Genomic DNA, 24,072 nt, shown 5'->3' with positions numbered 1-24,072 from the left:
GACCTGCTTTTAACTTCAAGATTGAAGAGCATAATTTCCAGGATAGACACAGAACTTCTTAAATATTATCCACATAACCCAGTAAACTACTGGATCTTGGTAGAGACTTTGCATACACCCCTTTGGTTTATTGTTATGGGAATTCCAGACCCTCAGGATTCTGTAAACTGCTACGCCCCTGTTATGCTATCCGCTAGTTGGAACCCAAAGGTCCCTGGGTCACAGTAACCATTAGCGATGTCTTTCTATAGAAACTGGGGTAATCTCTTAAATTTAACCTCTCTAACTATTGGCCTGAATCTTACTGTGTGGCAAACAGTTCCACAAGAAAGTCACGTTAGCAAAATAAAGGCACCAGACAGTCCTGTTAGCAGAAAGTCTGTCCCGTTAGCAGAAGAAAGGTGCCAGGCAGTGTGAGCAAGGGTACCAGAAGCAGGCTTTGTCCTTGTGTCAGTTAACAACATAGCCGACCTCGATTTCTTTCCCCCCAGATGACATCTCCCGCTTGCGCTCCAAGAGTGAATGAGACCAACCTGACGTACTTCATTTTCCTCAGGTTTTCTAACCACTGGGACATGCAGATTCTCCTCTTCTCTCTGTTGTTCATGCTCTACCTGTTGACCTTAGTGGGGAACAGCCTCATTCTTCTCATCACGATGGTGGACCCGGCCCTCCACACCCCCATGTATTTCTTTATCAGGAACTTGTCCTTCCTGGAGATATGCTACACTTCAGTCACCGTGCCCAAGATGCTGGCCAACCTCGTCTCGGAGAATCGATCCATCTCCTTTGCCAGCTGTGCAGCACAGCTGTATTTCCTTCTCTTCTTTGGTACAGTCGAGTGTTTCCTTCTTGCTTCCATGTCCTACGACCGTTACCTGGCAATCTGCTACCCACTGCACTACACGGCCAAAATGACCAAGGGAGTGTACATCAGGCTGACGCTGGTCTGCTGGCTGTGTGGCGTCTTCATACCACTGGGAAACACAGTTGGGATATTCAGCCTGCCGTTCTGTGGGCCTAATCAGATTGACTATTTCTTCTGTGATTTCCCTCCAGTGCTAAAGCTGGCCTGCGTCAACACGTCCCCAAATGAAGTCGCAATCCTAGCCAGCAGCTTGCTCATCACTGTCCTGCCCTTGCTCTTCACAGCAGGGTCCTACACCTGTATCATATGCACCATCCTCAAGATCCCATTGGCAGAGGGCAGACATAAAGTTTTCTCCACTTGCTCCTCTCATCTTATTGTGGTGACTCTCTTCTACTGCTCTGCTAGCTTTGTCTACCTACAGCCCAAGTCCAGCTACTCCCTGGAGCGGGACAAGTTCCTCTCTCTGTTTTACACCGTGATAACACCCATGCTAAACCCAATCATCTACAGCTTGAGGAACAAGGAGGTAAAAGAGGCTCTGAGGAGAACCTTAAAAAGACATTTGTTTTCCTAAAAACTCTCTGCATTTTGAAAGGGACCTGGGGGAAACAGGGTTTAGAATTCCAGTAGAGGTAGTCATAATATTTATCAAACAATTTTTTTCAAAGAAAAACACAATAGTCTATAGATCAAAATATTCTATAAAACCAGGTTGACTTCAATGAATTTTTTCAATGCAAAAATATGTAATTTTAGTTTTTTCTTTCTAGACATCTAGTTTCTGTTTTCAAAAACTTAGAAAAAATAATATTCAATTTTTGGATTTTTGATTTCCCCCCACACACCATTTTTTATACTTCCTTCTTTCCAGCCATCCCCAACCCCTGAACATTGGGGTGAGAGGATGAAAGGAAAATGTGTGCGCATGTGAAATCCAAAAAATAATGTTTCAAAAAGAATTGTTTTTTTCATTTTTGAAAAACAAAATTCATGGAAAATTGGGATTCAAAAACAAACAAAATATTGATTTGATTTTTTTTAGTCCAAAAATTGAAAATTTTCAGTGAAAATCTTCAAATGGGAAAAGTTTTTGTTCAAAAGTTTTAATAATTTTTTGACATTTTTTTTGTTTGAACCTTACTCCCTTAGTCCCCTTTAACAATCCCATTTTTTTTTCTTTCCCTTTCTCTCCCCCCCCCCTTGCCATTTTTAGGCCTTGCCTATTTAGGTTTAATTTTTTTTAAATGTTACCTGTGGATGTTAGGGTGACCAGATGTTCCAATTTTATAGGGACAGTCCCAATATTCAAAGCTTTTTCTTATATCGGTGCCTATTACCCCACCACCCCCTGTCCCGATTTTTCACATTTGCTATCTGGTCACCCCAGTGGATGTCCATATCACAGCCATTTTAATGGAAATCAGGCATTCAAATTGCTTAGGCACCTTTCAAAATCTGAGCCTCAGATAGCTTTAGGCCAGGGATTGTGTCTGTAGACAATCTGGGACAGTGGAGCCCTGATCCCTTAGCATGGTGGGACCCATTAGGAGTTCCTGCAACACAAATCATAAATAGTAATAATCTGCAGGGTGATGAAATGATTAGTTTGTATTTTCCCAGCATTCCAGGTGTAAAAGGTTTGGGTCTGTGGGCAAGGACACTGTCTCTCGTCATTTGATTCCTCCCATGTTTGGGGAAACAGGACTTGGTACATTTTTTTTGGAAATAAACAGGATTTCACCAAGGATAGCAGACTGCAGCATCAATACCTCCTAACTGGAACAATCTGCAAGACCCTGAGTTTTTGGCTGTCCACTCAGGACAAAAGGGGTAATGTTATAGTGGAGATCAAGGATCCAGCTTGGAAACATTCTTTCCAGGAGGGGAGGTGGAGAAGCAGAAAGAGAGAGGAAACAACTCTCTCTCCCACTCCCCCATCTCCTCCTCCCCCCCCCCCCGCATCTCTCAAAATTAAAAACAGGGACAATTTACAGTTCACAAAACATTATCACTTTTCCACCGTTCCTCTGCCCTCTCCTGGCCCCTTCCTACCCAGCTCTGCCTTTCCCATGCCTTTCCCTTATCTCTGAGCGCTGCACATGCATCACCCCCCACTTCACCCAGGACCTCATTCGCTGACCAACTCAGTTCCCCCTGCCAAACCCAGTGGGTATTGCCCACCCCAAATGCTCTAACACCATGAGTCAGCGGCCCTCAAAACTGATGAGGTTGGCTTAAAAAAATGCGTCTGTGGCTCGACTTTATGACAGAAATAAACTCTCTGGTGCACATTTTTGCTCATGTCAACTCTGTGACTCACACGAAACATTCCAGGTGCCAGGGAATGAGTCAGTAATTTATTCCTTTGGCTATTCATGCTAAAAGAAGTCTCAAGGGAAGTAGAGCTCCCCACAGATGGTGCCAGGGATAAATTCTCTCGCATGTTTTCTTTGTGCATGGGATGCATGTTTGGGAAGCTGGTTAATTTGGGGGTTGAGCTTCCTATGTGTTTGTATGGAGCTCTAGTCCTACAGTATCTGCCCACCCATCCCTACAGCAGGGAATATGTCTTTTCTTTTTTTACTGAAACACAACACAATTCATTGTAACTCACCCTGAAAGACAGGAGGAAGTATATCCCTCTAGATTTCTCCCTAAACATTTGTATCTAAGCCACACACGTGACAACTGAGAAATTTGTTTCCATCTCACCACTGCAACAGTCCTCATCAACACAGATGACCACCAGTGCCAGTTTTATTGCAACCCCAAGAACTGTTTCACTAGGTTAAATCCAGATACCAGAGGTAAGAAATACTGACATCTTCTCTGGGGGCAATGGATATTTTGTTACATTTCCTTAAAATGTGTGCCTTGTATAACAATATTCATTTTATTTCTAGGGGTGGTGATAGGAACCCCAGTCATAGACCAAAGCCCCATTGTGCTAGCATTGTATAACAGGGGAATAATTTTTGAAGAAGCTTAAGGAATTTAGGCACTCATGTCCCATTGAATTTCTTCAGTGTTGGATGCGTAACCCGCTTCACTTCGTCTGAAAATCCTAGCCTACAAACTGAATTTTTAAATTGTAATATTTGGAAGCTCAATGGTTGTGTTAGATGGCAAAAGGCTGCCACCATCCTAAAATAATAATTGAGCTAAAACACCCTAAAAGTTCCTACAACACAGATTCTGTTCTCTCTTTAATTCCTGGAGCTCTGTCAAATTCTCTCCTTCAAAGGAATTATTCCCATGCCAGGTCAGTTCTATTGAATATCACTGAGTTGCTGCAATGAAGGCACCCTCCTTTTCAGATGGGCAGGACAGATTGGGCAGGATCTAGACTATCAAAAAATGCCTATGAAAATCACTAGTGACATTCTGTTTGGCTAGGATACTAGTAAGGGATTTAGAAAACATGGGCTACCGCCTCTGCTCTGCTGGAGATTTGTCAGGTGCTTGGCTAGCTGATTCTTGCTTATATGCTCAGAAGCTAACTAATCGCCAAATTTGGGGCTGAGAAGAAATTTCCCCCTCAGGTCAGATTGGCTGTGTCCTTCAGGAATTTCACTTTCTCTGCAGTGTGTGGGTGCGGGTCGCTTACTGGGATCCTCTGGGTATATTTCCTTTAATAGTTCCCTGCCATTTCAGTGGTCTTGGGCACGGAGCACCTTGGTCCCTCCTTTTTTCTGCCTAGTCTCCCAAGAGCTGTGATAAGAACATAAGAACAGACAAACTGGGTCAGACCAAAGGTCCGTCTAGCCCAGTATCCTGTCTTCTGACAGTGGCCAATGCCAGGTGCCCAGGAGGGAATGAACAGAACACGTAATCATCAAGTGATCCACACCCTGTCAACCATTCCAAGCGTCTGGCAAACAGAGGCTAGGGACACCAACCCTGCCCATCCTGGCTAATAGCCATTGATGGACCTACCCTCCATAAATGTATCTAGTTCTTTTTTTAACCCTGTTATAATCTTGGCCTTCACCACATTCTCTGACAAAGAGTTCCACAGGGTGACTGTGCATTGTATGAAGAAATACTTCCTTTTGTTTGTTTTAAGCCTGCTGCCTATTAACTTTATTTTGTGACCCCTAGTTCTTGTGTTATGAGGAGGAGTAAATAACATTTCCTTATTTACTTTTTCCACAGCAGTCATGATTTTATAGACCTCAATCATATCTCCCCCCACTAGTCATCTCTTTTCCAAAAAGTCCCAGTCTTATTAATATCTCCTCATATGGAAGCCGTTCCATACCCCTAAACATTTTTGTTGCCTTTTCTGAACCTTTTCCAATTCCAATACATCTTTTTTGAGATGGGGTGACCACATCTGCACGCAGTATTCAAGGTGTGGGTGCACCATGGATTTATAGAGAGGCATTATGATATTTTCTGTCTTATTATCTATCCCTTTCCTAATGATTTCCCTAATGATACTTTGGTCTAATTCTGTTGTTGGGTTTAGTGTGCGGGTGCTGGGTGGTGCTGGTGGCCCGTGATCAAGGAGGTCAGACCAGATGATCTGGTGGTCCCTTCTGGCCTTAAACTCTATGACTCCGTGCCCCCTGGCATGCTACTTAGTCTCTCTGGGTATGTCTACACTACACCCTAAGCCCAAGCTCTGATTCCAGTTTGAGCCCCATCCCCGTTTCCCTCCACACACAAACCAGTCCGATTCAGCTCAGGAAGCACTCAGAATCTGAGTTCTAGGAGCCTGCTAGGGAGGAAGGTCAGAGGATAAGTTTTGCCACGACTCAGGTCCAAGCCCTGTCATTTTGCAATGTGAACGCAGCTCAAGCTGAAGTCCCGAGTAAGAAGGTCTATGCAGTCCCTATGGATGCGCTGGCACGGCTGTGAGACCCTGCTCCGGCAATTGTAAACCCAAGCTTACAATGCAGTGTGGACACTCAAGCGTGAGCTTGGAAACACTGACTCCATGAGACTGGGTCCCACAGATCCGGTTTACAATGCAGTGTAGACATACCATGAGTACCTCAGTTTCCCACCTGTACAATGAGGATAATAGCACTGCCCTGCATCCAGGGTGGTGTGGAGGGTCAATTCTGCAAAGATGAAGAGGTGCTCCAATGCTGTGGTAATGGGGGGGCGGGGGGGCTGATCAGTACCTTCGATTATTTTGCAGTGGTGTAGCTGTGTTGGTCCCAGGAAATGAGAGAGACAAGGTGGGTGAGGTCATATCTTTTACTGGTCCCACTTCTATTGAAGCAGCTTGAAAGCTTGTCTCTCTCACCAACAGGAGCTGGCTCAATAAGAGATTGCCTCATCCACCTTGTCTCTCAGATAGCTGATGATGTTTATTCCTTTTTTCCCCTTTACTCCTGCAGACAAAATGAACAGGACTGGAGAAGGCAACCAAACTTCTATGCCCCAGGAGTTCATCCTGTTGGGACTCTCCAGTCATCCAGAGGTCCGGCTGGCCCTGTTCGTGGCATTCCTCGCCCTCTACCTGGTGACCCTTCTTGGGAACCTCCTCACCATTCTCCTGGTTGGGTCCGACCCTCTCCTCCACACCCCAATGTATTTTTTCCTCACCAACCTGTCTCTCCTGGAGGTTGGATATACTTCAAGTGTTCTGCCCCAGATGCTGGCCCACCTCCTGGCAGAGCACAGAGACATCTCATTGGCCCGTTGCATGGCCCAGATGTACCTCTTCCTCGCCTTTGGCATAACAGAGTGCTTCCTCCTCACCGTTATGTCGTATGACAGGTACGTCGCCATCTGCCTCCCATTGCACTACCCGCTCCTCATGGCCAAGAGGAGGTGCATTGCCATGGTGACCACTTCCTGGGCGGGAAGTTTCCTAGTTTCTGCCGTCAACACCGTGTCCACCTTCCAGCTATCTTTCTGTGGGCACCAGGAGATAGACCATTTCCTCTGTGAAATGCCAGCCATGGTGAGTTTGGCCTGTGCTGGGAAAGGCCAGGCACAAATAGTCATGTCCGTGAGCTGTGTGTTCACACTGGTCTGCCCGCTTTCCTTAATAGTCCTCTCTTATGCTCGTATCCTTGGCACTGTCTTGAACATCCCCTCCACTGCAGGAAGGCATAAATCCTTTTCTACCTGCTCTTCCCACTTGGTCGTGGTCAGCCTGTTCTTTGGGACAGTGATTTCGATGTACCTGAGACCCAGGTCTAGCTCCTCTGTGGGGCAGCTCAAAACAAGCTCTGTCTTCTACATCACTATCACCCCAGTGCTCAACCCCATCATATACAGCCTGAGGAACAAGGAGGTGATATGCGCCTTGAGGAAAATGATGGGTAAGGATGTAGGAGTACAGGCCTTGCCTGAACAATGAAAGAAAACAGATGTAAGGAAACAGGTTAACAATGGACAAAGCAGGAATTCACAAGTGGCCTTGTAAATAATATGTACGTCATACATAAAGAAATAGTAAGAAGAAGAGTAAATGTGTGATAAGCTTGCAGCTGCAGCTTTGCTTACTAGCACATTTTCTAGTGCAGGGATAGGTCCACACAATTAGTAAGCCAATTGTGAAGTCTGTGATGTAATGTAGAATGTAATGCACTTGTGTTAGTCTGTTTTAGAATATGTATATAATCTGATATACAATTATGTCCTTTGGAGTTGTGGTGCACCCTAACACGTGTGATCACCTCAGGTGTAGCTTTATGAAATGCCACTAAACACACCTCAAGGCCATGTCAGGATTTGAACTGAGTTTTTTGGATTCTAGAGAACTGGATAAAATGTTCCCCCTCCAGAGTTGGAGGGAATCCCAACAGTAGGGAGGTAGAGGTCTCTGTTATCCCAGATCCTGACAGTGAGTGACAGATCACGGGGCCATCCCATTTGGAATCCAGACTCCTGCTCTGCTACATCAGAACAATGGTCCATCAATCCCTGCATTCCTTCTGCACAGGGGACCAGAACAATTGTCCCTCTAGTCCTATATCCTTTCTATTTTCTGGACCAGATCAATAGTCCATCCATTCCTTTATCCCTTCAACAGTCTGGACCAGAACAATTGTCCATCTAGTCCTGTATCCCATCTACATACTTGATCAGATCAATGGTTGATCCATTCCTTTATGTTTTCTATTAATAGAAAAGAGCATTGGTTCATCCTGTCTGAAAGCCTTACCCCTATGCACTGCATCCGATCAATGGTCCATCTGTTCCTATATTCATACTACATACCTGCTTAAAAACCAATTATCCATCTAGTCTTGATTCCTTCCTAGGTAACAGATCAGAACGGCCCTAGCCATTCCGTATCCTTTCTAGATGCAGGGTTAGATGGCTGGTCCCTCTAGTCCTGTATCCCTTCTAGATACTAAATTAGACCAAAGGTCCCTTCTGTTCAGAGATTTTTCTCCAAATGGTCAACCTTTACAAGGGGCATCACACATACAAACAAATCAAAACACATAATTTGAGCTATGCTGGAGGCATGTTTTCGGCTAGTCCTTTCCACTGCCAGTTGGGAAGGGAAAGAGGGATGACAGCAGATGATTCACAGAAACTGAAAGGCTGGAAATTCTGCTCAATTGCTGTTATTACATGACTGTGTGTGGACTCAGTTACAATATCTCCAGTGGTCTCCATGCCACAACTCAGGCTTTACACTAAATGTACCCATTCACTGTCCTCAGGAGCCCTTTGTTATTGCATGATATATAGATCTGATATGGGGCGCACGGTGAAAGTTAGAAATAGTGGGCTATTAGAGAGGGCACTAGACTGGAACTTAAATGTAAAACTGCAAAATTTGTTCACTCAGCTTTTTTCAAAGAAGATGTAGATTCAGCAACACTCAATCATTTTGCAAATTCGTGCTGATGTCACCAAATTGTTTCAGGGAGGAAAAACCAGAAATTCCATTTTTTTTACTTTCTTGTTTGTTTTATTTTACTTTGATATTTGTTATATTAATTTTATATCATATTTATGTACTATATTTAATATTATACACAGACAATATTTAAGACTGTTAAATATTATAACATTATAATCAAAATCAAATGATTTTCCTTATCTAAACTAAACCACATGGCAAAACTTTTCTATGCTTCTGAATCAATTTGTTTGTCAGGATCACTTCACATACATTTATTAATGAACACACCATCCTACCATGGACCGTGGTCTGAGACACTCTCATGTCTGCTATGGGACCTTTAATGTGTCTGTAGTATCAAGGATTGTTGTTGTTTTTTCCCCCATTTCAACATGTCCCTTATTCTCTCTGAGATATACATTGATTTTACAGAGCCGTCATATCTTTAACACCTTTTACATTCAAATCAAAGTTCATCACTGGTTTCTCATTTACACGTATATCTATATCCATGTCTATATGTAAATACAGAGATATAAGCCATGTCTCTGCTTCTGCTCATCATACCACTGCTAATTAAACTCACACTAGCTCAATGAGAGCTAGCACAAGCATGTGTACAAGAGCAGGGGAATCACACCCCTAGCTCATCATGTAGACGTACCCAAAAGGGACCCAATAGACCCAAAGTCAAAAGGGATCACTGTGGTCATCTAGCCTGACCTCCAACTTCCCTGAATTAATTTCTCTTTGAACTAGAGCACAGCTTTTAGAAAAACATCCTGTCTTGATTTAAAAATTGTCAGTGATGGAGAATCCACCTCAACTGACCCTTGGTAATGTGGTTCAATGGTTAATTATCCTATCAAAAACACACACCTCAGTTCCAGTCTGAATTTTTCTAGCTTCAACTTCCAGTCATTGGATCGTGTCTGAACTTTGTCTGCTATATTGAAGAGCCTGTGTTCAAATTTCTGTTCTCCAGGTAGGTATTTATAGGCTGTGATCAATTCATCCCTTACGGCTCTCTTGGATAAGTTAAATAGATTGAGCTAATTGAGTCCATTGTCATAAGGCAGATATTCCAAGCTTGTGTCACCCCCAATCTCCTCCCTTCAGCACAGCATCCCCTAGCGCCATTGTGGGACATTGAGGTCTCCACTGATTGTGTGGGGAGAGCACCCCATTCTGAGTCCCCCCTACACACACACACACAGTGGCTGCAGCACATTGTCTCCTAGAGACAGGGTGGGACATGGTGGTCAGCATTGACTTGAAGGGAAGAATGCCCTCGAAGGAGTCAACCACACTGCGCACTCTCCAGTCCTTGGGTTGTTCTTTGAATGTTCCCCATTCAAGAACTGACATAGACCATCCTTGCTTGGCGAGATATCTGATGGAACACTATGAAGAAAGAGATGGTTTGTGAGAATCCATTGCTGTTCGTTTTGCGGGTTCTCCGGGATATCCCCCGGGAAGACCGGAATTGGAATACAAATGGAATAAATGTCTCCCAACTTATTCCCAAATAGTTATGCTGATCTTCTTGGTCACACTGTGAGTTTTGTCAGAAGTCATTTCTCTTCTCTGTACCTAATCCCTTCTCCTCCCCCCTCCCAGCCCGCCCCGTATAAAATGGAGGTAATAATACGTATGCATCTCCCAGGAATAACAATATTTATAGTGATTCCATTAGAGAGATCACTGAGCAGGGTCACGCTGGGTAAGTACTTGGGTGGGAGACCATCCAGGTGCAGCTAAAGGATTGTAAAGTTCAATTAGTGTCTCTTAAAATGTTTGAGATCCTAAGATAAAAGCTACTTTAGGAAGCAAAACGTTTTATCATTCTTATGGGATCTTTACTTTTCTCATTCTGAAAAGTAGGGTTTCTCATGCTCAAACATTTCCCTTGAGGTTTATAGTGGAATCACACAAAGCTCTAGGATGTCCTAATAACTTTATTCTACAAAAGGGTTTAGAGGCAAAACCACACACTATATTCCAGTGCAAACTGGGCACCCAAACCCTTTTAGGCAGCTTTGACAATCTTACCCAAGGTCTCCATCTTGCTCAGTTATCCTGGTTCTCTCTGCCTTACTTGCAAGATGGTCCAAAGGGAAACATCCATTAATCCCAAAGGGGAAGGTATCAGACTGGTCACCCATGTAAGAATTCAGCTCCTAACCCGTGCAGTGTTTGCCTCCATCCCACATCTGCAAAACATGGAAAATAATGTCTTCCTTGTATATTTAGGCTGAGATTTGTAAATTCATTTTAATGGGAATTGACATCCAAGTCTCTGTCTGCTTTTAAAATCTCAGACTCTGTCTTGCAAAGGGCCTATCAAAATGGGTTCCCTTGATCTCAACTAAGGCCAATAGGATGATACTAATTAATAATTTGCATGGCAGTGAAATTATTACTTTGTGTTTTCCCAGAGACATTGAATTAGGGGACCCTACAGTATGGTATGTGGGTAATGCAATGAGAAACCAGCCAGCTTGGCAACCGACTGAAGTTGAGGAGGAAGAGAGGGGTCTAACTTACTAGGTAGGAAAGGTAATGATTGATAAGTGTAGACCCAGATTCATATTTTGTGTTGCTTTTTAACCATTTGTTTCCACCATTCCCTTCTTTAATCCTTATCCTTTCTTACACTAAACCTCCTTTTGGTTCATTGTAAGCACTCACAAGTGCTATGTGGTTTGCAAGACCACAGGTTTAAGGTAAAACTGGTAAACTGGGTTATGTTGCATCTTTAGGGGCAGAGGATCAGGAATTTCTGTAAGTAGCCAGTGTCAGGGGAATGCTTCAAAGGGGATGAGAGACTGGCATGCACCTGTTGGTAAACTGCAATGTGAAGTTAGAGCTGATGTAGCCCAGAGGAGAGTGCTTAAGAGATGGATAGGCTGGTGGTATCACATATATCACATGAAAGCTTCCCTCTCACCCCCTGCCTTCAGTAATGAGGAGACCCCCCATCCTGAGTACCCACAAAACTGTCACAACTCCAGGGAAGACAATGAAGCAATGTTGCCATTAAACCAGAGTAAACGAGGAGAGGATTGGGCCGTGTTCCTCTGTTCACATCTTGAAAAGAAATATATTTGAGGTTATGACTCTCCTCAAGGCACTATTGATATCTTTGCTTCTCAGGCTGTAGATAATGGGGTTTAACGTGGGTGTCACCAGAGAGTAGAACAGGGCCAGGAATTTGTCACTCTCCGGGGTGTAGCTGGACCTGGGTCGCAGGTACATGGCACTGGCAGAGCCGTAGAACAGAGTGATGACTATGAGGTGAGAGGAGCAGGTGGAGAAGGCTTTGTGTCTGCCCTGGGCCGATGTGATCTTCAGGATGGTGGAGATGATGTGGATATAGGATCCCAGTGTCAACAAAGAAGGGATCAGTGTGATTAACATCCCAGCTACAAAGACGGCAATTTCGTTCATGGTGGTGTCTCCGCAGGCCAGGGTCAAGAGGGGAGGAATGTCACAGAAGAAATGGTTGATCCGGTTGTCCCCACAGAAGGGCAGGGTGAAGACAAGTGAGGTCTGACCCAAGGAGAGCAGCAAACCGCTGACCCAGGCGCCAGCCACCAGCTGGACACACAGGCTCTTGTTCATGAGGACCACGTACTGCAGAGGGTTACAGATGGCCAAGACGCGGTCGTATGCCATGGCAGCAAGGAGGAAGCATTCGGTGGTCCCTAGCGAAAGAAGGAAGTACAATTGGACAGCGCAGCCAGTGAAAGAGATGGTTCTGTCCTGAGAAAGCAGGTTCTCCAGCATCTTGGGGATGGTGACCGTGGTGTAGCAGATGTCAACCAAGGACAAATTGGAAATGAAATAGTACATGGGGGTGTGAAGAGCCGGGTCAAGCCAAACTGTGGCACTGATGAGGATATTCCCCATCAACAACACCATGTACATGATAAAAGTCACCACGAAGAGCAAGTTCTGAAGCTCTGGATGAGTGGCAAACCCCACCATCACAAACTCTGTAGTTTGGTTTTTAGCTTCCATGTGCCTGGAGAGAGAAACAAAATGGGGGGAAATAATGAACATGAACTCTCTTATCCAGTACCAGACTGAGTGATTGATGATTATTCTGATGACGATGATGTTGGTGATTTATAATGTGCACACAACATTCTAGGAACATTTCACCAACAGTAAAAAAACATTATTCCAGTTCCTAGCTTTTTTAAAGTGAAACCAAGCCTCACCAATCTATTAGAATTCTTGAGGGTGTCAAAAAGTATGTGGACAAGGGGGATCCAGTGGATATAGTGTACTTGGACTTTCAGAAAGCTTTTGACAAGGTCCCTCACCAAAGACTTTTAAGTTAAGTAAGCAGTCATGGGATAAGAGGGAAGGTTCTCTCCTGGATCAGTAACTGGTTAAAAGACAGGAAATAAAAGGGTAGGAATAAATGGTAGGAATAAATCTCTCCTCATATGGAAGCTGTTCCATACCCCTAATCATTTTTGTTGCCCTTCTCTGTACCTTTTCCAATTCTAATGTATCTTTTTTTTTTCAGAGGGAGCGACCAGATCTGCACACAGTATTCAAGGTCTGGGTGTGCCGTGGATTTATATAGTGGCATTATGATATTTTCTATCCCTTTCCTAATAGTGCCTCCCTTTCAGTCTAACCAAATCACCCACCTCCCCACCCCTGCTGCTCTGTTTTCTATACAGTAGAACCTCAGAGTTCCGAACACCTCGGGAATGGAGGTTGTTCGTAACTCCGCAATATTCGTGATTCTGAAACAACGCTCTGATTGTTCTTTCAAAAGTTTACTACTGAACATTGACTTAATACAGCTTTGAAACTTTACTATGCAGAAAAAAAATGCTGCTTTTAGCCATCTTAATTTAAATGAAAAAAGCACAGAAATAGTTTCCTTACCTTGTCGAATCTTTTTTTAAACTTTCCCTTTATTTTAGTAGTTTACACTGAACACAGTAAGGTATTGGATTTGCTGTGGTGGGAGGGTTGGAGGGGGGAGAGTTGGGGTTGTGATTTTGTTTTTTTGTCTGAGGTGTGTGGGTGACCAATGAGTTTGTAACTCAGGTGTTCATAACTCTGGGCTCTATTGTACTATATCAGATTCAAGTCTCAGCTTCCAGCAAGCTGGCTCTGTGTCTCTCTGTCCGCTTCCAGCTGAGTTTACCATTTCTCCCCTCTGGATCAGCCAGGGACATCTTTATAACCCCACAGTGTCTTTTAATCTCAGCCCTGTCCTTGGGTAGATAAAAACATCCTAATCTGGATGGTGCTAGCCAGGTAGGTTCATCCTGCAATTGATGTCCCAGCTCATTGTTTGAAGCAGGTACCTGGCGGGGTGATTTATCTGTATCATTGTTTTACCCTGCCTGGATTCCTTAACAGCCCCCTTTACAGTCTTTGTTTGATGTAACTCTGTGCATTCAGCCAGGCAGACATATAGAACAGAACAGGGAAAAATCAAATCATACACAATATTCCTAAGAGCTAATACAGACATTTCCCCAGTTTTACACATGTAGATGATATATAATTTCATCATAGAATTTCTGTCTGTCTAACTCGCCAGTCTAAATCAACCATAAGCAAGATAGGATTGTATAAAGGACTGATTCTTACCTTGTCCTCACTGTAGGAAGCAAATAACACCTTGTTACATGGATAAAAGAAAGGAAGTCTCACCTCTACCATAAAGTTCCATAGAGTAGATTAATTCAAGCATAAGGAATTATCTGAGTTACCTTAGCAATCACATAAAAAATGTGCTTCCTCCAGAATTGTTCTTGACACACCTCTACATCTGTATTGCTATCTCCCTCTAGGCATGGAGAAAGACTGAGATCTCTCTCTTGAGAAAGAAAGAAGCTTTTTATACTTTTATGCTGCAGCATGCATAATATTCCAGCTTTCTCCTGAACATTCTTGCCATAATAACATGAAGCTATAGGTCCAAAATACTTGAATAAGGAAACTATCTGCAGAGCCTTGAAATGGACATAGCTGATCCTCTGCCTATAACTGTGTTTACAGTATAGTTGTAGCTCTGTCAGTCCCACGTTATTAGAGAGACAGGGTGGGGGAGGTAATATCTTTATTAGACCAACCTCTACTGGTGAGCGAAAGACAAGCTTCTGATTCACACAGAACAAGAGCTCTGTATGACTCAAAGCTTGTCTCTCTCACCAACAGATGCTGGTCCAATCATAGATATTACCTCACTCACCTGGTCTCTCTTTAACTGTGTTTTGTTTTTATCCAAGACTTCCCTCACCTGTTTTTCCTTTCCTACTGTGGGCAGATATCTGCAGCTCCCTGACACACACAGCTCTTGTGTGTAGCAAGGACATTCTGGTTTCTTTATAACCAGTGGAGTTATCATCCTTTAAAAAACACATCTCCAGTTTTTCACTGGGGAATCAGGCAATTAACGCTGCTTGTTAACGTTCGCTATCACGTAGCACAAATAAAAGGTGGGGTCTAGCCACTGCATCATCTGTCCTACTGTACACTATTGAGAGCACTGACATTGAAGGTGTTGCCAACCATATGTTGCCAAATCTGAAGCCAAAGAATTTTTCACCTGATGCTGTTGATCAAGCAAGTCAGACATTTCCCCCACCCCACTCCCTCTGAAGGACTGAGCATGAGGCAAGGTCAGAGGCAAGAGTCCTGACACATAAACCAGGAACAATATATGCTATACCAAATCCTCAGCGAAAATATTGAGGATCTTGCTTAACTTCTAGGAGGTCCTTTTTCAAAAGAGACCCGTGCTGGGCCACATCCTGACAAATATTCTGAATTTGCAAATCCATCTGGATTGATGTCTTAGGGTTTTATATTTCATTCAGCCTTTACCCAGGCAAAGCTTCCATTTCAGTTGGTCCTTATGAGGTCCTTACTTATTTTGTACTCAAGCAAACCACCCATTGACATCCATAGAGCAAAAATGCCCATTGAAGGCATTAGACCAAAACTCCCACTGAAATCAAGTGATCAAAATGTCCAGTGAAGCCACTGCCCACATCTCCTATTTAAATGAATGGCTCAAAATGCCCACTGAACTCAATGGATTAAAATCTCCCTTGAGGTCAATGGATCCAAATGTTGTACCATGGATACTGTGCTATATCATTGGTTATGTTTTGGCTATATACAGTGTATGTTTTATAGTAAAAATTAAGGTATTAAAATAAATAAATAGGATAGTAAATACTAGTATTAGCCATTTTCTTTTTATTTATGCCTTGCAAGTAACAGACAGGATTTTGTCTGTGTCTATGTTAATTAAATTAGAGGAATTTCAAAGGCCAAGGCCCCTATATAGAAAAAAATAGTTGCAAAATTTAGTAAGGCCTAATTTACAATGCCTTTCTTGTTCAACATAAAAACTGCTTTTTGTTACCTTTTAAAGGTCTCTGTAAAAACTGTTTATGTAAATAAAAAATGCATGCATCAAAAATATATATATTATAAAGGCCATTATTAAAGCCAAATGGTCAAAAAAAAAAAAGTAAAAAAACTAATAAAACTAAAAAAACTTAAAAACGCCAAAAAAAACATCAAGGCACATCCATGGTTAAGAAGGGGCAAACTAACAACCCTGAGGTAAAGGCTGACACCCTTAAAACACAAAATAATTAATTAAATCAAAACCAAACAGAATGACCTTCCCAAAAATGTTTTGAGCCATCAAAAACAACACCCACTGAGGAGTAACCGGTCATAAACTGACACAGCAAAATCCATAAACTTCAACAACAAAAAGAACTTAAGAACACGGTGCTTTGCCATAGGGCTTTGGGTTCGTCTTGCCAACAACTCCAGAAGCATCGGCTCGTGACCGACAGAGCCCAGCTCCCCTCTGCGACCAATCTGGCTGGTCACTAAATTGATCCAGACTCTGGACTGGTAACTATAACATCGACTGGCAGAACTGTGTGCATGGTGTGTGTGTGTGTGACTGAAAAGCACATGCTAATTGCTGTATTCTCAATAAATGTGGCGTATTGCCTTTTCCCCATAAAAAGATCTCATGTGCTTTTTATATAAGCATAACACAACCACCCATTTCATACACTGGGAGATTCCCCTTAGTAGAGACTGAGAAAAGCTAACAAAAATTCAGCGCATTGGATGGCAAGTTCTTGGCACATCTCAGGATTTAGCCCTTTGTCTGAGGCCTGTCTACGCTACAGAGTTAGGTCGCCAAAAGGCAGCTTATGTTGACATAACTATGGATGTGTCTACACTTAAATGTCTCTGCCGCCAGAGTAACTGCCCTTCTATGCTAACAAAGTAACTCCACCTCCATGAGAGGCGTAGAGTTAATGTCACTATAGTTAGGTTGATGCGGTGTCTGTATAGAAACTGTGGTTACTTACATGAAGTGTTACTGGCTTTCAGAAGCCATCCCACAATGCCCCACACTGACAGTACAATCAGCACAAGCGCTCCTCGTGAGGACGTGTACCGCTGACACAAGGTGCATAGCATGGACACTCAAAAGCGATTTAATTACTTGTGGCGGCTATATGCTGATGTTTCACGGACTCACAGGACTCGTTCTCTCTCTCTGCTCCATACAGTCCCTGTAAGAACCCCCCTTCAATGTTACAGCCCTTCTCGGGGATTCACTCTCTCTCAGGGGTTAAGCCTTGGGCTCCAGTGCCTCCTGGAACCACACCTCTCTGAGCCTTCAGCATGCCCGTCTCTCATCGTGGGCCCCCTCAGGGAGTCCACTTGCTCTGGCCCCCGGGGGCCTCAACACCCAGAGGGAATAATGCAACCCTGATGTCTAGCACGCAACAACTCTCAGCCAACGTAAAACAGGAGGGTTTACTGATCGTCTGAACACAGCATAGGAGATTCCCAGGGCCCTGGAGCCTGGCAGTCTCAGCACAGTCCAATTGGCTCTCTTCCAGTCCCAATGGGCTCAGGCTACTCTCCCTGTTCCCAGTCCAGCAGCCCCCTCCTTCCAACTGATCATCTTACATCATCACCCTCAACAGCCCCTCCTCTGTCATCTGTCTTCCATCCAGGTAAACAGGTCACCTGGGCCTCCTCTCTTCCATCCTTTATTCCCCCACTCGCTGGAACCAGTTGGTCAGGTCACCAGGGTCCTCTCTCCTCAGCCCTTTGTCCTGCCACTGGCCAGAACCAGCTATCTTCCAAGTTGGGATGGGTCTCTTGGTCACCGGGTCACCAGTCACTAGGGTACTCCATCTCCATGCTATTTTCCAGGGCCCTGACTGCTAGGCGAGGTCACACCTAGTCTGTCTGTAACAACAACCCCCTCTTTCACCCCCTCATTAAACCCAAAGCTCACAAGGAAACTGAGATCCTTGCACTATTCATGCAAAACACTAAGAAAATCCCCCACTTCGTCACACAATGTAACTTAGGTTGACGTAGTTTTGTAGTATAGACATGCCCCGAGAGAGGTGTGAGTACCTTTTGGCACTATCATACACCCCTGTTCTACCCATGTAAAATTTGACCATGGGCCCTTATATTGTTTCATAAGTTCCTATCTTTGTCCCCACCTGTCTCAAGCTCTATATTCTTTCAGCAGTGGATAGCCACAGACCTGTTTCTATTTTCAGCTCACCTAATTACATGGTGCTGTGTCTATCAGGTGGATTTCTCTTTAATATTTCCTAGTTAATATGAACACTAGGTCGCATTCCATCAGCAACTGGGGTAGCGCCACCTCCCCACCCTACCCGTGCTACATGTGGGCCAGGGGTAGAGTTACTAACTCCAGTTGGGGTCATTTGGTCCAGGAGATTCATCATACCTCCACACTTATTAAGGAAATAGTTATTTTTAGTATTCAAATTGCTCTGAAAGCCACATGCAGGTCTACAATACATGACCTCTGAGGAAAGATTGAAAAAATTGGGTTTGTTTAGTGTGGAGAAGAGAAGCATTAGAGGGGACATGATAACAGTTTTCAAGTACATAAAAGCTTGTTACAAAGAGGAGAGAGAAAAATTGTTCTTGTTAACCTCTGAAGATAGGACAAGAGGCAATGGTCTTAAATTGCAGCAAGGACGGTTTAGGTTGGACATTAGGAAAAATTTCCTAACTATCAGGGTGGTTAAGCACTGGAATAAATTGCCTAGGGAGGTTGTGGAATCTGCATCATTGGTGGTTTTTAAGAACAGGTTGGACAGACATCTGTCAGTAATGGTCTAGATAATACTTAATCCTGCCATGAATGCAGGAGACTGGACCAGATGACCTCTCGAGGTCCCTTCCAGTCTATGATTCTATGCATGAGGAATTTTTTCTTCAAAGTTGGTAGGCTGGAACCGGTGCTGGGGTACAGTTTGTGGTAGAAAATTTGGAGTCATTTGATCCAGAGGTTCCCAATATGCAGCCATCTACAATATGAGCATCTTTTTAATGTTCCAACAGCTCTAAAATCCGCAGGCATAGTGAGATTATCTGGGAGAGTGCTATGCCACAACAGGGGTAGGGGTATACATTCTGATACAAATTTTGAGTCATTTGGTCAAGGGGTTCATCAGATACAACCCCCCCCATCCAGTGAGCTGATCTTAATACTCATGTTGTTCTAAACCAGACACACATTTTAACAGCACAGTCATCTTGAAAACTGGTATTCCATCACATGGGCTGTGGCAGACTTTGAAATGGAGACCACCTGTTGAGATGAATAAGTCACTTCACATCTCCCAGAGCCACTGTGTGCATCAGCTGAGAACATCCCATTGAGACGAATGGGCCACTTCACACCTCTGAGATTCTCCCATGCTGAAGAGGGGTGGGGAGAGCCCCTCCCATCCACATAAGACCCTGAAGTGGAGTATGGGGTCTGGGGTTTCCCCTCCCTTCCCCCTTGTTAACTCCAGCTGGCAGATGTGCTCCTCACAGCCCATAGCTTACCATCTTCTTTCCTCCCATCCCGATGGACCCTCTTAACCCGCTACGGGTTAGGAGGGGCAGTAAGAGGGGCAGAGTTGGTAGCTGACTGTGAATTTTTTTCCAAGAAACCTCTTTGTTCACCTCATAGTTGCAATCCAATTATTTCCCCCCGTCCCCTCACTGCCACTAGATCCTCAAAAAACTAGGGAAATTTGCCATCCAAAAACTTCGTTAACACAGAGTTAAGGTTGCTCGGCAATACCATCCATCTTATCTAGCTATCAAAAGAACATAAGAATGACCATACTGGGTCAGACCAAAGGTCCATCTAGCCCAGTATCCTGTCCTCCAACCGTGGACAATGCCAGGTGCCCCATATACTCTCTATCTATCCTACTCCTTTCTCTCTCACGTCAAGAGCACCTATCTCATTTGTGTGTGAATGCAACGAGAGAATGGGCACAGGGTTATTATAATAAATTGTTTAATTTAGGCACTGCAGGTTATGAGCATGAGTCCACAATAAGCAACAACAATGTTCCCTCATTACCAGAAACAAACATGGATTTTTTTTTCATAGTTGAGGTGCAAATTTTTTTCTGCCCAGGAAGTTCCTCAGGGCCCCTTTCACTTCTTTGTTTCTCAGGCTGTAAATAATGGGATTTAGCATTGGCGTAACCATTGTATACAGCAGGGAGAGCAGTTTGTCAGTTCCAAGTGAGTTGCTGGAGGTGGGGCTTAAATACATCATGCAGCATGTCCCATAGAACAAGGAAACCCCCATGAGGTGTGAGGAGCAGGTGGAGAAGGTTTTGCCCCTACCCTCAGCCGAGGGCATCCTCAGGATGGTGGAGATGATGCAGACGTAGGAAACTAGGATCATCCCAAAGGGTACCATCACCACGAAGGTGGCCTCCACGAGAAGCTCGCTCCAATTCACAGAGGTATCGCCACAAGCCAGCTGTATCAGGGGCACGATGTCGCAGAAGAAGTGATCAATGGCATTAGACCCACAGAATGGCACCTTGGCTATCAGAGCAGTCTGTATCAGTGCCACAGCGACCCCACTCAGCCACGAGCCAGCCACCCACACACCCTCCTGTTCATCGCGAGCACGTAACACAAGGGGTGGCATATGGCCACGAACCGGTCATACGCCATGGCGGCCAGGAGCAAGCACTCAGCGGTTCCTAGAAGGGAAAAGAAGTACATCTGTGCAATGCATCCCAAGTAGGAGATGGTTCTCAGCTCCACCAGCAAATTCACCAGCATCTTGGGGATGGTGACTGAGGTGTAGCAGATCTCCAGGAAGGACAGGTTCCTGAGGAAAAAATACATGGGGGTGTAAAGAGGAGGGTAAGCCAATATGAGCATAATGATGAGGCTGTTTCCCATCATAGTTACTATGTACATAACTAACACTACAACAAACAGCAGGATGGCCGGTAGCTCCTGGAGATCTGAAAATCCCTGGAGTATAAATTCAGTCACCACAGTGTGATTTTCCCATATCAGTTCTTCAGCATCTTCCATCTCTGAAGGAAAGAGAGAAAATTTTGCAATAATTGAAATATAAAGTTCACAGATTTTGGATTCGCCCACTATCAAGGGCAGACCTATCTGCAAAACTTCTTTTCTCAGTTCCAGAGGGTTTTGAACTTGCGGTGTTGGTTGGAACCATGTCTAAGATTTCCATTTAGCGGAAACGAAACTAGCACTGGCCAGCCAACGAGGAAGACTTTGCTCAGCCCTGAACTGGGTGGATGGGATGCACAGACCTAAGAGTAAAGGTCCGGTTGGTGCCAACTGGCAAAGGACACAGGGGTCTGGTTACAGAGATCCCCTGGTCTGGTGTCTACATACTAGTTCACCAAAGGCACCATATAAGGAATGTATTGAAAGTCTGTGACACATTGGTCATCATAATCACTGTGAAATATATGTATGGAAAATGTGAGGAGTTCTGGATATATACTGACAATTACCCTCTTAAGGTCTGACACTTGGGACCGATCTCCAAAAGGTTTCTTCCCATTAAGGGATGTTAATTTATCTGTCTATCTGCACATAAACTGGGTATTGCATGGTGCACAAAGGTCGCTTATTTACAGTCTGAGCCAAATGCTAATCAACTGATTGCAAAGCCTCCAGTGGAGATTCTAGCCAGGCAAACACAAGTACCCTGTTTGCAAGTGCAGAAAATGGATTTTTGGACTGTAACTGTAGGGACAGAGACAAACTGTGCATCTTTCCAGGTCAGCAAAAGGACAGAGTCGCGTGTCTCATGAATGGAAGACCAGCGCCACGCTGCAAGGATTTGGGGTGAGCTTTAGCTCTATATGACATGGCAATAGCGGGGTGTCAAGGTTCCTTCCCCTCTCTGAAATTTAGGGTACAGATGTAGGGACCTGCATGAAAACCTCGAAGCTTCTCTACCAGATTAGATCTGCTTTTCTTGCCACCACTCCCAATGTGCTAACTCCCTTCCCTGGGTAGCCTTGAGAGACTCCTCCACCAATTCCCTGGTGAACACTGATCCAAACCCCCTTGGATCTTAAAACAAGGAGGAATTAATCATTCCCCCCCTCCTTCCCTTTCCCCCCACCAATTCCTGGTGAGTCCAGATCAATCCCCTTGGATCTTAGAACAAGGAAAAATCAATCAGGTTCTTAAAAAGAAGGCTTTTAATTAAAGAAAGAAAGGTAAAAATCATCTCTGTAAAATCAGGATGGAAAATAACTTTACAGGGTAATCCAATTTAAAGAGCCCAGAGGAACCCCCTCTAGTCTTAAATTCAAAGTTACAGCAAACAGAAGTAAAATCCTGTCAGCAAAAGGAACATTTACAAGTTGAGAAAACAAAGATAAAACTAACACACCTTGCCTGGCTGTTTACTTACAAGTTTGAAATATGAGAGACTTGTTCAGAAAGATTTGGAGAGCATGGATTGATGTCTGGTCCCTCTTAGTCCCAAGAGCGAACAACCCCCAAAACAAAGAGCACAAACAAAAGCCTTCCCCCCACCAAGATTTGAATGTATCTTGTCCCCTTATTGGTCCTTTGGGTCAGGTGTCAGCCAGGTTACCTGAGCTTCTTAACCCTTTACAGGTAAAAGGATTTTGGTGTCTCTGGCCAGGAGGGTTTATAGTATTGTACACAGGAGGGCTGTTACCCTTCCCTTTATAGTTATGACACGGGGTAGTTCAATTTAGGCTCTCGTTTGAGTGTTATTATTTTGTTTGCTATGTAACCCTTTGGTTAACACTCTCTGCTGGCTGTCATTTGAATCTCTGTTCTTTTGTTAAGCAAACTTAGACTTGATTTCTCTATAAACAAACCCAAGGGCTGATGTGCTGAGTGGAACTGTATTCTTTGGTATACTGGTAAGCTGGAGTGTTCCTTTGAGAGCAGAGAATCAGGGAATTCTGAGAGTGTCCAGTGGATCTGGGGGTGGACATTGCAGGGAAACGCTCAGAGGACACAGACGTTGGAGTGTGCTGATTGTTAAGAGACAGCAGGGCCTGTGGAGGCCTGAACGCTAGTGATTGTGTTTCCAGAGGCAGGTGGTGTTGGGGAACTGCCCCCTGGCAGACACAGATAAGATTATTCACTCTAAGGGTGGGTGGTTGTGAGGTGCCTCACGGGGAAATGTCACAGGGATTGATATTTTTTGCATAAAAATAATTCCTACCATGAAATGTAGCTTAGTCAACAGGGACATTTTCCATGGGGCGATGTTGATTTCCACACATTGTTTGATTTTTCTGATCAGGAGAAAAGTTGACATTTCAAAATGAAACACTGAAATGTCAGTTCTAATAAAGGTTTCAGAGTAGCAGCTGTGTTAGTCTGTATCCGCAAAAAGAACAGGAGTACTTGTGGCACCTTAGAGACTAACAAATTTATTTGAACATAAGCTTTCGTGGGCTACAGCCCACTTCATCGGATGCATTCATCTGATGAAGTGGGCTGTAGCCCATGAAAGCTTATGCTCAAATAAATGTGTTAGTCTCTAAGGTGCCACAAGTACTCCTCTTCTTAATTCAAATAAAAGAAACCAAGCATCTCAATTTGACAAATCATTTCAATTCAATCTTTCTTTTTGCATTTTGATGTTTCCCATTCAGAACATTGGTGCCAATGAATTTGATAGTTCAGTTTTCCCTTCAAATTCAGAAAAGAAACTAATTTGCAAATGTCAAAATTTCCCATGGAATGAAAATTAAGTTTTCTGACCAGCTCCACCTAAGAAAAAAAAATGTCTGGGGACTCACATGCTGAACTACTTACTTTATAAAAGAATCCTGATGCTGCAGTCCTTGCTCATGTCCTACTCCGATGGACTTCTGATCAGCCACAGAAGATGCCATGAAGTAGGGAACATGCAGAAATCATGCAAATAAACACTGCTCTACAGCCAAAACGCTTTTGAAATAAATATAGTCAAACTTTACTAATTCTGGTCACTGAGAAC

The 24,072-nt window shown here is 43.8% G+C and overlaps 3 protein-coding genes and 1 pseudogene across 3 annotated transcripts; 2 read left to right on the top strand and 2 right to left on the bottom strand.

Annotated features, from left to right (window-relative positions):
- The first annotated feature begins 491 nt into the window (after nucleotides 1-491).
- LOC112117406 (olfactory receptor 10A2-like) lies at nucleotides 492-1,445 on the top strand. The gene has a single exon (XM_024215351.2). It carries the CDS (start codon nucleotides 492-494, stop codon nucleotides 1,443-1,445), a length of 954 nt encoding a protein of 317 aa, XP_024071119.2.
- Nucleotides 1,446-6,227: 4,782 nt separating this feature from the next.
- On the top strand, nucleotides 6,228-7,193 carry LOC112117407 (olfactory receptor-like protein OLF3). The gene has a single exon (XM_026656772.1). It carries the CDS (start codon nucleotides 6,228-6,230, stop codon nucleotides 7,191-7,193), a length of 966 nt encoding a protein of 321 aa, XP_026512557.1.
- A 4,587-nt stretch (nucleotides 7,194-11,780) lies between these two features.
- LOC112117361 (olfactory receptor 5V1-like) lies at nucleotides 11,781-12,719 on the bottom strand. Its single transcript, XM_024215316.2, has one exon. It carries the CDS (start codon nucleotides 12,717-12,719, stop codon nucleotides 11,781-11,783), a length of 939 nt encoding a protein of 312 aa, XP_024071084.2.
- Nucleotides 12,720-20,172: 7,453 nt separating this feature from the next.
- On the bottom strand, nucleotides 20,173-21,131 carry LOC112117408 (annotated as a pseudogene).
- Nucleotides 21,132-24,072: the final 2,941 nt, after the last annotated feature.

Source organism: Terrapene carolina, unplaced genomic scaffold, assembly GCF_002925995.2.
Source record: "Terrapene carolina triunguis isolate 2854851 unplaced genomic scaffold, T_m_triunguis-2.0 Scaffold233, whole genome shotgun sequence".
Taxonomy (NCBI): domain Eukaryota; kingdom Metazoa; phylum Chordata; order Testudines; family Emydidae; genus Terrapene; species Terrapene triunguis.
This window is presented reverse-complemented; position numbering and strand designations above follow the sequence as displayed.